The following is a 17096-nucleotide window of genomic DNA, read 5'->3' on the forward strand; positions in this document are numbered from 1 at the left end:
CTGCACCCCATGGGAGACCAGGAGAAGCACCTGGCTCCTGCCATCGGATCAGCACGGTGCACCGGCCGCAGCGTGCCAGCCGCGGCAGCCATTGGAGGGTGAACCAATGGCAAAAGGAAGACCTTTCTCTCTGTCTCTCTCTCTCACTGTCCACTCTGCCTGTCAAAAAAAAAAAAAAAAAAAAAAGACTTACTTATTTAAAAGACAGAGTTAAGAGACAGACAGAGAGAGAGCCAGACAGAGAAATCATCTACCTCCTAGTTCTCTCCCAAAATGGCCACAACAGCCGCAGCCAGGTAGCTCCAAAGCTAGGAGCTTGGAACTTCATTCAGGTCTCCCACATGTGTGCAAGGGCCCATGTACTTGGGCCATCTTCTGCTGCTGTCCCAGGTGCATCAATAGTGACTGAGCTCAGAAGTAGAGCAGCTGGGACTCGAACCAGTACCCATATGGGATGCTGGTGGCAAAGACAGTGGTTTTACCCACTAGGACACAAGGCTGGCCCTGGGATAAATTGTTTTAAGCTAGCACTTTAGCTGATTCAAGTACCAAAAAAAGTGTATTATGCTAAAGCTTAAAAATACAATCATTTGTTAAACTGACCTAATGTTGCTGTGAAGCAGCACTTTTGCAGTCACTTGGGCATGGGTCTTAAATGACAGCACACTGTTTTGCTATTTGTTGCCACAAGTATCTCATTCTTGCAGCTTACAGTCCACAGCACACACAGTCAATGCATGTATGAGGTCAGCAAACAGAAAGCCTGTTTGAAGTTCACATGAAGAAGTACAAAGTGTACCTCGAGTTTCAATAGCAGAACAATTTAGAACATTTGAGAATGCATAAACGTGACAAGGTAATTTAAAAAGAATACCTATAAGGCTGCGTTGGTAAACTTAACTTTCTGCTAAGATTCCTTACATTCAAATTAATACCCTTTAACACAGTTCATTTTTTGAACACCACTTGAAAAAATATGCAGATACTTTTAATTCATTTTACTTTAGATCTTTCCCAGAAAATTAAGAGTAATTTTAGTCATTTTAAGTCTGTATCCATTTTTTAGTTAAATTATAGGCTAAGGCAAGACAATTTAGAATGACTTGAACTTCCACTTTTGCTTTGACAGGCAAATTGTTGAAAATAATTAAATAAAAGAATACTCCAATTCCCCTCAGCAGGAAAACATTTCTATGCCACCTCCACTTCTAACTTTTGATGTCTGCGTTGACAAAAATGTCAATTACAGAACTAATAATAAAATATGTTGAATATGAAATGCCTATATATAAAAGAAAAGAAACTATTACTTCCTACTCTGTGATTTTTGTTACTTTTTTTATGTAGGTGATGGCTAATAGATTTTCAAAAGACAAGGTGACATCTCCAATAGTGAAGAATTGTTAAGAACAGAAAAGAAATGTCAAAAACAGAAATTTGACAACTTGCCCTGTTCAACATATATATGAGAAACTGTGATTTTTATATGTTTTTTATACTTTCAACTACAATCCTAGAAATGTTAGTTTTTCTAGTCGCTCTCAGTGTTGAATGTTGTTGAGTCATTATAAAAGGAAAGTATCCATTCTGATTCATTATTATTCATTCACTGATTCAGTATTACCAATACCAGGTACTGAACAGGCAAGAGCTCGTCCAGAAGGGGCCATTCACAGAAAGGGTGGAGAAGGAGGGGAGGGTGAGAACCATGTGGCTATCTGGGGGAAGGAAGAGTTCCATGTGTTTGAAGAACAGCGAACAGACAAGTAAGAGACAAGGCAGAGAGCAGCAGGAGGTAAGTCAGAAAAGTAAATCAAGGCAGCAAGCTTGTACCTGCCTCAGGGAACTATGGGACAAGAACGCTGGCTAAATACAATGAGAAGCCACCAAAGACTTTCAAGACAATGAATCATGTGATATGACACATTTCAAAAGGATGACTGTGGATGGTGAGTGCCTCCAGGGGAGGAGCCAACGGTGGAAAACAGGATACTGCCGTGGACATATCAAAACAATGCAGCGCAGGAATGATATGGCCAGGCAGAGGTTAGAGTCCAGATTTCCTGTATCTGGAGCCTGGAAGCTGCGGCCTGCCTACTAGGGAAGCCTGAAGACTGGCTGGAGAGAGAATCGCCTTCATCTCCTTCACAAGGAACACACACTGTCTCCATACAAAGGCAAGCAACTACTTAGAGTGGAGCTCTGAAATACTTCTCCATCGTACATCTACACGGCCTTCTGTCCAGAACAAACGCAGGAACGAGACGCACTGCAGTGCTCTGTGGTCTCTCCCGAGTGTGTGCGGAGTCTTGGATCTATGGACAGCCTTCGAAACCACCAGAAATACACAGAATCTCCTAACGCCCACTCATCCTTCAGCGCTCGTTAATCCTGGCCAATCTGTACTTTCCCCAACCAGGATAGAACCTCATGCTACTTGCAATACTGGCTTTCCCACTGTTCACCACAAAAATTAACAACACTTAGCAAACATGCGTTTTCCCATGCCCTTTCCCAAATCAAGTAAGCCCCCTCCACTAGGGAAAACCAAGCTGCTGTCTCCTGCTTGCTCTACTGTAACAGAAGTACCTCAACAATAAATCAGTGGTAGGAAGAAGCAGAGGCCAAACACCGCCGATTCCCAGATTCTTACGTGCGGTTCGGTTAACTTGTCTTGAAGAAATATATCTTAATTTGTTGTGTGATTTTTGTCACACTCCGAAGTCCTGAAGTGGTTGTTTTTAACAAGTTTATCCACTCTTATCAGTACTTTTGTGATAACCTGGATTTGCCATGCTCTTCACTCAGCCACTCTGCATCAAATACACTTCAAATGTAATGTTCCTGAGTAACCTACTAAAAAATGTTCAGAGAAAATATTTTGAAACATTTCTAAGTATAGAATCTGCCATTATGCTAAAATCACTATTTTCTTTTGACTTAAGATGCCTTTGTTGAAATGCTTACTCAGGTGGACTTAAATGGCAAAAGCCCTTGAAGCACAGTAAACAGTCTTTGCAAAGACACAAAAGCATATCAGGGCACTGCATGGTGGGTGAGTGAACTCCTATTTTTAGCTCTAACTACAAATAAGCTCATTTCTCACACCCTAAAAATGCCCTCTCTTGTCCAAGAATAATCCAGTATTTTCAGTCCACTCTTTCCTTTTCTTCCCATCAAATTTCTTGAAAGATTAATCCAAATACTGTTTTCCCCTTCTTCACCTCTAGTCAATCCTCAATTCATTATTCTTTGAGGCTTCTCTCTCAGCTTTAGCTCAATCACCTTCATAGGAGGTCAGTGACCTCCCGAACTAGCCAAACCCAAAGAACAGCTTATCTCACTGAAGCTCGCTGCTCATCTGCCAGCACAGCAGATCACTCTTTCCTGGACAATGCCCACTCCTGAGTCTTGGCTCCTCGCATCCCGAGATCCTTCTCCTGATCATTTTTCTGCACATCTTTTACCTGCAGTTTTCTCTTCCTGAACCTACGCCCTTAACGTTAGGGATCTCCTAACACCTGCTTTAACTCATCTCCCCTGTATTGTTCCCTAAGATAATCTCAACCACTCTCATTGCTTCAAGCTGACAACTCTCAAACTTTTATCTCTCGCTCTAAGATTTCTCTGACAGTTACAGATGATTTCAAATAACTGAAAAATAGTTCCACTTTAACAGTCCACATGAACTCAAACTCATCAATGCCCAAAACTGCATGAATCTTACCCTCACCTCCAAACCAACTTTTCTTCTTCCTATGTTCCATATCTCATTCATTGGCAGCAAGAAAAATGACTTGAGGTGGAATCCTTTTCTCACCCCTTCTATCCTGTTGCTGACAACAACCAATCCCTTAATGAGCCTCACTAATCTTACCTCCAGAATATTCCCACATCTGGCTTTGCTCTCCCTCATTTCTTGTGTTTCATGACAGACATGTAGACACAACTCTGTCAAGACAAGGCCATCAGAATGGCTATGTCAAAAGTTAGCCTGGTGCTCTCTGGTCAGACTAAAACAAAGCAAGGACTTTTCAAATGTTTACCTACACCATTTTAAGATCTTGGCAGTTGGTGTGTCTGGATATTTTACTGATTAACAAGTCAATACTGTGGCGGTTTTCTGCTTAACATTACATGTAAAGGTATCCATTTCCTAGCAATGTTGTTTTTCCTAAATAAACTTTCAAATCTTATGGCCCCTAAAGTACCATCACCAGATCTTAAAATATCTTTCCAAGCCTTGAATGACACTGGTAAGTTATCATACAAAATGTATGGGAAATTCATCGAAGGTTTTGGAGAGAACGTTTCGGTTTCCAGAGGATTTTTCGACCACTGCTCCTTTACAGGAGTATGTATGGCTAACTTAACTCAAATACCCTACACTTACAGTTTATCTGTATGCCCAAAACCATCCTCTGAAAATGCCTAACAGCAGCAGTGGTAACATTTACATACAGGATATTGTAGATCTTTAAGTCTTTAGAATACTTATCATACTCTAGATACTCTGGATCTACGACTGAAGACTTGGGATAAAAGGATACAACATAATACAATATGAAAAAGGTAACATTAAGCTCTATCTTCTAAACAGCATGGCTTGGGGCTGGCACCGTGGCACAGTGCATTAACAACCTGGCCTAAAGCACCAGCATCCCATATGGGCACCGGTTCGAGACCGGCTGCTCCACTTCCAATCCAGCTCTCTGCCATGGCCTTCGAAAGCAGCAGAAGATGGCCCAAGTGCTTGGGCCCCTACATCTGCGTGGGAGACCTGGAAGAAGCTCCTGGCTCCTGGTTTTGGATCAGCGCAACTCTAGTCACTGTGGCCAATTGGGGAGTGAACCATCGGATGAAAGATCTCTCTCTCTCTCTGTCTCTCTCTCTCTCTCCCCGCCTCTCTTCTCTCTGTGTAACTCTTTCAAATAAACAGATAAATCTAATAAAATTAAATTAAAAAATAAAATAAAAAACAGCATGGTTTGTGGAGTTATGTGGCCTTGGATGATTCACTTACATTTTTAACTATTTCTTCACATGCAGTATAAGGATAGTAATAGTTATTTTTCAGGGCTAATATGAATAAAATATGAAAGTAGGTCTATTAAATACCTAATACATTACATGCTACCAAAAAGACCCTTAACTCATGCTATTACTTATGTATTTGAAAGGTAGAATTATACAGAGACAGGGAAGAGAGGGAGTGACAGAGAAAAAGAGAGAGAAATCTTCCATCTGTTCACTTCCCAAATAGTCACAATGACAGGATCTAGGCCATGCCAAAGCCAAGAGCCTAAAACTCCATCCAAGTCTGCCACATGGATTTATAGGGGCCCAAGCACTGTGTGCATTAGCAGGAGTTGGACTGGAAGTGGAGAAGCCAGGCCTCAATTCATCACTCATATGAGATATAGACAGTGACTTAACCCCAGTGCACCACAACACCAACGCCTCATGTTTTCCTTTTTCTTTTTCTTTTTTCTTTTTTTTTTTTTTTTTTTGAGAGGCAGAGTGGACAGTGAGAGAGAGAGAGAGAGAGAGAGAGACAGAGAGAAAGGTCTTCCTTTGCTGTTGGTTCACCCTCCAATGGCCGCTGAGGCCGGTGAACCGCGCTGATCCGAAGGCAGGAGCCAGGTGCTTCTCCTGGTCTCCCATGGGGTGCAGGGCCCAAGTACTTGGGCCATCCTCCACTGCCCTCCCGGGCCACAGCAGAGAGCTGGCCTGGAAGAGGGGCAACCGGGACAGAATCCGGTGCCCCGAACGGGACTAGAACCTGGTGTGCCGGTGCCACAAGGCAGAGGATTAGCCTAGTGAGCCGCGGCGCCGGCCCATGTTTTCCTTTTTCAAACTTAGTAGAAGTGAAGAATTACTTTACTGAATTGAAGCTAAAGAAAGAATTATGTGATACTAAATTATATAATATATTCTTCATGAATAGCATCTCCAATTCTATTAATTTTGCTCTTTCTCAATTCTAGTGTTGTATCTTTCATATTTAAAGAAAGGGTATTTTTGTATGGCATTACATGAAGTTTTGTGTTCAAATGTCTTTGTGGAAGATATTTGTCACACTTATGTATTCTTCTTCCCGAGCACACAGCTCGATTAATTTACCCATACATCTCTGTTTTGCAGGAAGTAATGTGCAGAGTTTGTAGGTACGACTCAAAACACCTACACTCTCTTCCCATCTGTACTAGCTGGGATGCAGATGAGCCCAACGGCATTCTTGGAAGTCTTGTATAAAACAAAGTGAAATCACACAACAGAAATAATGGGAACATTTGGCGGGGAACCAACTGAAGGAAGACCTTTCTCTCTGTCTCTCTCTCACTGTCCACTCTGCCTGTCAAAAAAAAGACAGAAAGACAGACAGACAGACAGAGAGAAAGAAACAAAGAAAGAAAGAAATAATGGGAAACAGGCCTTACGACTCCAAGGCTAAGAAACGTAAGGCATAGTGGCTTCCAACCTGGTCTCTTAAGCCATACGTCTGGCAGAAGCTAGTCGTTATAACTTAAGAACACACAAATAGATCTACAGGGAAGCTTGCCTGGAAAGGAACTTTTTTTAGTATTATTATTATTCAACAACTAACCCTTATTTTGGTAACTCTATAAGTGAGGGTCTGGGAGGTTCTCAAAGTTTTCAGCACCACCCAATCAAATTTTCAGATGACTACATTCCATAACAATATTTGACTTTTCTTTTTTTTTTTTTAAAGATTTATTTATTTGACAGGTAGAGTTACAGACAGTGAGAGGGAGAGACAGAGAGAAAGGTCTTCCTTCCGTTGGTTCACCCCACAAATGGCCGCTATGGCCGGAGCTATGCTGATCTGAAGCCAGGAGCCAGGTGCTTCCTGCTGGTCTCCCATGGGGTGCAGGGCCCAAGCACCTGGGCCATCCTCCACTGCACTCCCGGGCCACAGCAGAGAGCTGGCCTGGAAGAGGGGCAACCGGGACAGAATCCGGCGCCCCGACCGGGACTAGAACCCGGTGTGCTGGCGCCGCAAGGCGGAGGATTAGCCTAGTGAGCAGCGGCGCCGGCTCCGACAATATTTGACTTTTCAAGAGAAACTCTAAGTCAGAATTCCCCATACAAGCCTCTCCCTAACTCCGAGCTCCCAGAAGCTACACCAGATCATCAATGCTGTCTGCCATTAAGTCCTGTCCCCACCAAAAAAGAAAAGCAGCGAAGAAACAAAATGAAATAAAACTTGGATCTCCATCTAATAACCATCTATAAAAATTCAAATAGATCATAAACCAAACCATAAAATTTAACTAAAACTTCTAGACAAACATGGGAAAAAGAATGTTCTAGTTAGACAAAGATTAGACAGAAAACAAAAGAGCACAAATCATAAACAAAAAAATCAGCTTTATAAAAATTAAACTTTATATTTAAAAGACATTGTTTAAAAATCAAAAAGCAGACTAGAATAGGGGAAATATTTCCAAAACATTTGGTAAGGAACACTTTCCATAATATATATAAAGAACTCTTAAAATCAGTAAGATAGAGGCCGGCGCTGTGGCACAGCAGTTTAATGCCCTGGCCTGAAGCGCCAGCATCCCATATGGGCACCGGTTCTAGTCCCAGCTGCTCCTCTTCTGATCCAGCTCTCTGCTATGGCCTTCGAAAGCAGTAGAAGATGGCCCAAGTGCTTGGGCCCCTGTACCTGCATGGGAGACCTGGAAGAAGCTCCTGGCTCCTGGCTTCTTATTGACGCAGCTCTGGCCGTTGCGGCCATCTGGGGAGTGAACCAGTGGATGGAAGACCTTTCTCTCTCTCTACCTTTCTCTGTAACTCTGTCTTTCAAATAAATAAAATAAATCTTAAAAAAAAAAAGTCAGTAAGATAAATAACCCAATATTTAAAATGAGCAACATATTTAAAGAGTCACAAGAGCAAGAAGATATATGAATCTCAAATAAATAATCACATGAAAAGACACAAAACAACACTAATCATTAGGAAAAATGTAAATTATCTGACAAGCTCTACCACAACACACTCACCAAGATAATTACAATTTTTTAAACTGATTATGATGACCATTGACAGTCATATGGAGCAACTGACTATGTTGCAGGTAGGAACAGAAAATGGCACAGCTACTTTGAAAACTAGTTTGGTAGTTATAAATACATACTTATCCTAAGACCCAGTCAATACAGTCTTAGGTATTTACCCAAGTGAAATGAAAACATATGTTCATCAAGGAATTATGTTCAAATATTCACAGCAGCATTATTCATAATAGTCAACAGCTGGCTCATTAACTGATGACTGAACAAATCATGCCACATTTGTACAACAGATTACCTCAACAAAATGAAATCAACTACTGATGCAACAGAGAGAAATCTCAGAAGCATTACGCTATATGAAGTCAGATACAAGACTACACATTAACTGATTCTTTTTTTTTTTTTTTTGACAGAGTGGTCAGTGAGAGAGAGAGACAGAGAGAAAGGTCTTCCTTTTTGCCGTTGGTTCACCCTCCAATGGCCGCCACGGCTAGCGCACCACGCTGATCCGAAGCCAGGAGCCAAGTGCCTCTCCTGTCTGCCATGCGGGTGCAGGGCCCAAGCACTTGGGCCATCCTCCACTGCACTCCCGGGCCATAGCAGAGAGCTGGCCTGGAAGAGGGGCAACCAGGACAGAATCCGGCGCCCCGACCGGGACTAGAACCCGGTGTGCCGGCGCCGCAAGGTGGAGGATTAGCCTGTTGAGCCATGGCGCCGGCCCACATTAACTGATTTTACCTACATGAAATTGTAGAAAAGGCCAAATTATGAAGAAAGAAAACAAATTAGTGGTCGCCCGGAATCACAGGTGAGATGGAAAGGACGGACTATTAAAAAAAAAATCACAAGGTTAAGTTTTCTGAGGTAATGGAAACATTATGTTGTAATTCCAGTGGAGTTTACATTTTCCAAAACCCCATTAACTATATGCTTCAAAATAAAATTATGCCTTCACAAAGTTTATTTTAATGGCTCTTCTGTATAAAAACACCAACAAAATTATTAGACAAAAACCAGTCAAATGCACTGTTTTTCAGAGTGAGAAGTATGAAAGAAGAGACTACAACTGGTGACTCACATACTACAGCAGACAGACACACTCTTAGAGTGACCGAGACTTGCTTAATCACAGTAGAAAGGCAGGAGAGTGCTGAGTAGGGGAATAAATTTTAGCGACCTACTAGACATTGTGATGACTAAGGTTCATAATAATGCAGTGTATTTTTTGAAACAGCCAAAAACAAAGAATTTAAATGTTTTCACCACAAAGAAAGGACAAGTACATAAGGTGACAGATGTTAGTATGATTTAATCATACCAAAAAGTACCTATTGAAATATCACCATGTATTGAATACACCATATGTAATGAAATCATATATCATATATACTATTTGCAGACTAAAATAAAAATAAATTTTAAAACAAAAAACAAAGATGGGACCAATCACCTCTGCTAAAGAGGATGTGCAGAAGACAAACAAACATGAAAATGTCCGTCATGTGTCAGTAGGGAATTACAGACTCAATGAACTATGAAGTATCACTATACACCTACCACGGACATATGGCTGGAAGCGAAAAGAAAGACAACATCACAAACACTGACAGGATGCGAGAGAGAGAGCCATCGGAGCTCCCGTTCACGGGCAGCAGGAGTGCCAAATGGCACTGCCACAGCGGAAGAGAGTCTGGCTTCTAACAACCACACTCCTAAGGATTTACTTAGATTAGTATGATACACACACAAAATTCCATGAGAGAATGTTTATAGAAGCTTCATTTTATTGCCCAAAACTGGAAGGAATTAAAATAGCCTTCAATAGACAAACAACAACAACAAAAAAAAAAACCCTATTACATCCATAGAATAGAGTATTACATAGCAATAAAAAGACAATCGGTATCAAGCCACAGAAAGACAAATTTTTTAGGACAATGAGGCATTGTGATAACTTGGTAATGGCGAGTATACTGCAAAGATTTGTCACATCTCAGAGCTATACAAACACAAAGACTGAAACCTCATAGGAATTGTGTACTGTTTTTAATAACCTATCAATATTGGTTCATCAGTTATAACAAATGAACAATAACAGCACAAAATGTTAACAAGGGAAACTGAAAGAGGGAAAGAGATAACAAGGACTTTGTATTTTCTGCTCAATTTCCTTTAAACCCAAGACCATTCTAAAAAATGACATCAATTTTTTTTTATAAAAATTAGAATACCCACTTTAATATAGTTTGGCAAAATTTCATGTAAATGCTCTGTTTTGAAGAATTAGAAAGCTGAAAGATAATACTGCAATCGGTGGCTACTATGTGGGGTACTTCCAAAGTTCATGGGAAAACAGATTCAAAGAATTTTGAAATGCTCTTTTCAAAGATGGCATAAATTCAGACATTTTCTCTTAAAAAGTCTGAGCCTAGAACAGACATTATAAGAGCTTCTCAAAGTAAAGATCTATTCCTTAGCTCCTGTTTCTATGAAAAGAGTACTGACCACAGAGCCAAGTGACATGTGGCTCCCAGGGGCTGGATCAGCATCTCTCAGTAGCATCCATGCAGTAAGCAGGGCAGACACCACGCTACTTTTAGAAAGTGAGTGGTGGATCACAAAGCACACAGCAGCAATAAAAATTCAGAAAAGACCAATGTTAAATGAGAAGAGAAATATCACATTTCATGGAAATGTGGGGGGAAAAAAAAAAAAAAACAGGAAGGTGGCCAGCACTGTGGTGTAGCAGGTGATGTCGCCACCTGCAGTGCTAGCACCCCATGTGGGCGCTGGTTCAAGTTTGGGCTACTCCACTTCTGATCCAGCTCTCTGCTGTGGCCTGGGGAAGCAGCAGAGGATGGCCCAAGTGCTTGGGCCCCTGCACCTGCGTGGGAGACCCGGAAGAAGCTCCTGGCTTCGGACTGGCGCAGCTCCAGCCATTGCGGCCATTTGGGGAGTGAACCAGCAGATGGAAGACCTCCCTCTCTCTCTCTCTCTCCTGCCTCTCTGTAATGCTGGCTTCAAATAAATAAATAAATCTTGGGGCTGGCACTGTGGCATAGTGGGTAAAACCACCGTCTGTGGTGCCAGCATCCCATATGGGCACCGGTTCAAGTCCCATCTGCTCCGCTTCCGATCCAGCTCTCTGCTGTGGCCTGGGAAAGCAGTGGAAGATGGCCCAAGTGCTTGGGCCCCTGCACCCACATGGGAGACCCTGAGTAGGCTCCTGGATCCTGGCTTAGGATTGGCCCAGCTCTGATCATTGTGGACATATGGCAAGTGAACCAGCGGATAGAAGACATCTCTTTCTCTCTCTCTTTCTCTCTCTGTCTCTGTCTCTCTGCAACACTTACAAATAAATAAATAAATGCTTAAAACATAAAAAATAAAGCAGGAAGAAAAAGACAGCAAAATGATGTTGTCAATTTTAAGTCAGCAGATAAAATGACACTGTAGACGGCACAACCAGACAACCAACTGAATCAAATTCTCTCCAGCAGAAAGCAAAGTCTAGCCTGAGAGTGGCACAGACTGGGAATAAGTACCATCCTTCCTTTTCCTGTGCACATACACATATACACCTTAAAGATGGTTACTGGCCATGTAAATACAGGGCAAGTTCAAGCTCAACTTCTTACCCTCGTCCGCCTCATCCTCCTGGGGTGACATTGGTGCCCCTGCACTAGTAGGAGTGACTGGTTCCTCCTTGTCAGACTCGCGCTGTAGACTCACCACCTCATATATGGCATCTCCAGCACTGGTGTGGCCTTTCCCTTCAGACTGAGAAAGATAAAACACGTATTTAAATGTTAAAAACCTGAAGGAAACACAGAGGGATAGTATCTCAGTGACTCACTAAAAAAGAGTTAAAATGAAGAGCAGCAGATCATGTTGGATCTTCAGTAGGTTTGAGGTTAACACATCTTTTTAGGGTGCATTATTACTCACGTGACATTCAAAACATAAACAAACACATGGTTCCTCAAGCATTAGGTCAACAGATACAATAAAACCTACTAGCTATTCTGAGAGAAGCCAGCTTCAATCAGAAAAATCTGAGACACCACAGGTACTGGGATAGACAGAGAAGCCATTGATGCTAGACTTTTTCTTAAGATTTATTTATTTGAAAGGCAGAGTTATAGAAAGGCAGAGGGAGGGAGGGAGGGAGGTCTTCCATCCACTGGTTCACCCCCCAAATGGCCACAATAGCCAGAGCTGGGCGGATCTGAAGCCAGGAACCAAGAGCTTCTTCCGGGTCTCCCACACAGGTGCAGGGGCCTAAGCACTTGGGCCATCTTCTACAGCATTCCCAGGCCATACCGGAAAGCTAGTTAGGAAGTGGAGCAGCCAGGACTTAAAGAGGTACCCATATGGGATGCCGGCACTGAAGGTGGTGGCTTCACCCATGATGCCACAGCAATGGCCCCAATGCTAGATTTTTAGGACTGACTACCTCATATTGCTGCAGAGATAAATCAGCACACCCATCAACTAATTCATGAAGTAGCCAGTTTTTACCTTATAAATTGCCTGGATCCTATGGATGGGTATAGAGTTTAATATTAAGATGGCTGCATCCCATATTAGAGTGCCTAGGTTAAATCCCCCAGTCCAAACTTACTGCTAATATAATCTAAGAGGCAGCAAGTGATGGCTTGAATAGTTGAGTCCCTGCCACACACATGGGACACCTGGATTGGGTTACTAGCTTCTAGCTTCAGCCTAAGCCACAGTGGGCATTTGGGGGCTGGGCCAGCAAATGGCAGCTCTGTGTGCCTGTGTGTGTGCCTGTGTGTGTGTGCGTGTATGAAAGTGTGTGTGTGTGTGTATGCATATATACATATGCATATGGCTCTGCTTCTCAAACTAGAAATCAACAACAGAAGCATATCTGAAAAATTACTAAATATTTGGAAATAAAATAACATTCTTTTAAATAATAAATGGATTAAAGCCAAAGTGGGATGCTAAAATTATACATTTTTAACTAAACAAAAATGAAAATACAATAAAAATTGGTGTGATACATCCAAGTAGTATCTGTATGAAGATTTTGACTCATAGGAGCCTAGAAGAAAAACATTCAAAAATCAGTAATCTCACCTTCCCCCTTAAGAAACTAGGGGAAAAATATAAAGTAACCCAAAGCAAGAAGAAAAAACAAAAATTATAGCAAAATAAATAAACTGAGGAAAGAAATGTTTTCAAATAAATGAAACAAAAGGTAGTTTTTGGAAAAGATAAATAAACTGATAAACCTCCAGCAAAACTGACAAAGAGAAAGACGGCCCAAAGTACCAGTTTTAGGAAGGAGAGAGTACACATCAGGGCTGGAGCTGTGGCGCAGCCAGTAAAGCTGCCACCTGCCGTGCCGGCATCCCATATGGGCACCGGTTCAAGTCCCAGCTGCTCCACTTCCTTTCCAGCTCTCTGCCTTGGCCTGGGAAAGCAGTGGAAGATGGCCCAAGTCCTTGGGTCCCTGCACCCTTGTGGGAGACCTGGAAGAAGCTCCTGGCTCCTGGCCTCGGCCATCTGAGGAGTGAACCAATGGATGGAAGACTTCTCTCTCTTTTTGCCTCTCCTTCTCTCTGCGTATAACTTTGATTTTCAAGTAAATAAATAAATCTTTTAAAAAAAGTGAGAATACATATCATTACAGATCCCATGAGAATCAAAAGGATAATAAAGGAATGCTGCCAACCACCATCTGCACATTAATTTACAATTTACATTAAATGAACCAGTTTCTTAAAAACCACTACCATCCACACAAAGAACAAACAGATAACCGGAAGAAAATCCTGCAGCTACTAAACTTTTGTTACATCTGAAAACAAAAACTTCAGACACAATGATTTCAATGACAAATTCTACCAAATATATCAAAAAATAACAGTAATACTTCAAAAAAACCTTCTAAGAAATTAAAGAAAATTTCACAACTCACTGCACAAAGTCACCATTTCTAACACAAAGACTAAAGAAGTCATTACAAGAAAAATACATACCAATATCCCTCAATCTTCAAGTATGAATATAGTTATATTTTATATATACATATTTGTACTAGTAATTCAACCCAACTATATATAAACACATCAGAGTACTTCAAAAAGTTTATAAAAAACTAAATGAAGAGATAAATTTTGATGCAAAAAATTTTGAGATCCATGTGTAATTTTTTCAGTTTTCCATGAACTTTTTGAAAACCTACTGTAATAGCAAATCAAATTCAGCTATTTATATGTATATACATATATTTTAAATCAAGTATATTTCTTTAAAGATTTATTTATTTATTTATTTATTTGAAGGGCAGAGCATCAGAGAGAGGAGAACCAGAGGGATCTTCCATCTACTGGTTCACTCCCAAAATGCAACAGCCAGGTCTGAATCAAGCTGAAGCCACAAGCCAGGAGCTCCATCCCCAGGGTGGTCTCCCACATGGGTGACAGGGGCTCATGTACTTGTGCCAACTTCTGCTATCTTCCCAGGTGCATTAGCAGGAACCTGGATCGGAAGCGAAGTAGCCAGAACTTGAACCAGCACTCCTATATGGGATGCTGTCTCAACTGGCAGCTTAACCTGCTGTGCAACAACACCAGGCCCTTAAATATATTTCAAGCCAAATATACATAAAACAATTACAAATTACAAACACACACACACACACACATGAATGTATAAATAAAATAATGCATTGTAAGCAGTGTGGTTTATCCAGGGAATACAAAGCTAGTTCATAGTGGAAAAAAATCAATTAGCATAATCCAGGATATTAACAAGAAGGAAGACCACAAGATCATATCCATAGATGGCAGAAAAGGTATTTGAAAAACACTCAGCATTCTCTCGTGTTAAAAAGAATAAACTAGGGGAGCTGGCGCTGTGGCGATCAGGTGAAGCCTCTGCCTGCGCTGCCAGCATCCCATATGGGTGCTGGTTCGAGTCCCAGCTGCTCTGCTTCCGATCCAGCTCTCTGCTATGGCCTGGGAAAGCAGCAGAGGATGGCACAAATTCTTGGGCCCCTACACCCGCATAGGAGATCAGGAAGCAGCTTTTGGCTCCTGGCTTCAGAACAGTGCAGCTCCGGGCTTTGCAGCCAACTGGGGAGTGAACCAGTGGATGGAAGACCTCTCTCTGCCTCTCCTTCTCTGTGTAACTCTTTCAAATAAATGAATGTCTTATTAAAACAAACAAACAAAAAAAGGTGGAGTACATTAAAGAAATAATAATAAAGTAGGAATTCAATTCTCAATCTGACTCAGAATAGCTATGAAAAACCTACAACATTACATGTAATGGTTACAGACGGTCATCAGTCCTATCCAACATCCTTTGTTGGACTTGGTCTGAGCCATATGCTCCCAGTTGCAACTCCTCAACTCTGCTATTGTGGCACAAACATGTTACAACAGTGACAAAGTGTTTCATCCTCACTTAGTTTCCTATGTAAGCAGAATCTCCAAGGCTCTGATCTCATGTAGAACCTAATCAAACCTGAGTGTTTTTAATTCAAATACTTTTATTTCCAAAGTCACATAAAAATCAGTCTGTATTTTTAAAATAAAACAAATTGTCGGGTTTATATTAGAATTCATTACAGTTTAGCAGCATACAAATACATACAAATAAGAGTTCAATAAATGTGGGTGACAATGTTATATTACAAAGATTCCTCATACTCAGGTAAATAAATTCTGAAAATTTTTCCATCTGGCTTAATGTCATCAAACAGGAAGTATAATATGCTGATGATATCAGAATACGGGGCATCATGTGATAACTCTGTGTGCTTATTAGTAGATTTCCAATATTAATAAGCCTGTGTGGGTTCTTGCCTAATATTCAGAGAATTCTGAATACTGGTATAAATGAATGAGGCAGCGTAAGTTTTTAAGCTTTTTATTCAGTGGGAGAAATGCATAGGACATTGAGGGCCCTAAGAGAGAGGGAATCTGGGTTCACTCCGAGCACCAGAAGCCAGCCCTGTGGAGAGCATGCAGACCAGGAAGCAGGGCCCAAGGCCGCGTTCCCTGGAGGCACAGGGCCAAGAGCACCCACAATGGCAAAACGCCAAAAAAAAAAAAAAAAAAAAAAAGTGTCCCAGGCCTTTAAGCCATTTCCAAAGGGGAGTGGTTAATTAGCTTGATTGGCCAGTGGGCACACAGGTGGCCAGATAGGAGCATGAGGTCACACAGGGGCGTGGTGAAGGCACGGTCTTACAGCTCACAAACCTAATCAATTTTATTCTATCTGCCTGCCTACAACACTGATATCTCCATTTATAAATCCTCTGAAGCCCTTGGCCTCAACAGTGGTTATAAATGAGGAAACCAGACCTGAGGCTGCTCATATGTTTTTTAAAAGATTATTATTTATTTGAAAGGCAGAGTTACAGAGAGAGAGGGAAAGAGAGGCAGAGCGAGAGCTTCTCTCCGCGGGTTCTCTCCCCACATGACTACGGCACAGCAGAGATTAGTCCTGGAAGTCAGGAGGCAGGAACTCCATCCTGGTCTCCCACTGGTGTGGCAGGGATTCCAGTGATACAGCCATTGTCTGCTGCTTCCCACTTGCATTAGCAGGGAGTGAAGACTGGAAATTCGGTAGCCAATTCTTGAAACTCTGGGAGGTGATGCCAACAATGCAAGCGGTGGCTTAGCCCACTGTGCCACAGTGCCTACTCCGACACAGTTTAAACACGAATACCTAGCAGTCAGAATCTTTAGGGTGAGATCTAGGAACATGTATTTATTTTCTTAAAGCCACAAGTGAGTCTTGACACAAAGCTAAATTGAGAACTGTTGACTTCAACACCTCTTGGGATTTTATTTTTAGTGTTTATTTATTTGAAAAGCAGAAAGAAAGAGACGGATCTCTCCCATCTGATGGTTCACTCCCCAGATGCCCCCAACAGCCAGGAATGTGTCACACCAATGTCAGAAGACTGGAATTCAGTCTGGGTCTCCCACGCAGGTGGCAGGGACTGGAATATCTGAGTCAGCGCCTGCTGTCTCCCAAGGTGCACATTAGCAGGAGGCTGCAACT

General features: G+C 41.7%; 1 protein-coding gene across 5 annotated transcripts in view; it reads right to left on the bottom strand.

The window, feature by feature from the left end:
• RABGAP1L (RAB GTPase activating protein 1 like) overlaps positions 1-17096 on the bottom strand; it is an 803019-nt gene that overhangs the window by 613117 nt on the left and 172806 nt on the right. For all 5 annotated transcript variants that reach the window (XM_062192989.1, XM_062192987.1, XM_062192988.1 and 2 more), the window contains exon 11: positions 11684-11825. In XM_062192989.1, the coding sequence (XP_062048973.1) occupies positions 11684-11825 (142 nt within the window). The remainder of the gene's footprint in view (positions 1-11683; positions 11826-17096) is intronic.

Source organism: Lepus europaeus, chromosome 5 (genome assembly GCF_033115175.1).
Source record: "Lepus europaeus isolate LE1 chromosome 5, mLepTim1.pri, whole genome shotgun sequence".
Taxonomy (NCBI): Eukaryota; Metazoa; Chordata; class Mammalia; order Lagomorpha; family Leporidae; genus Lepus; species Lepus europaeus.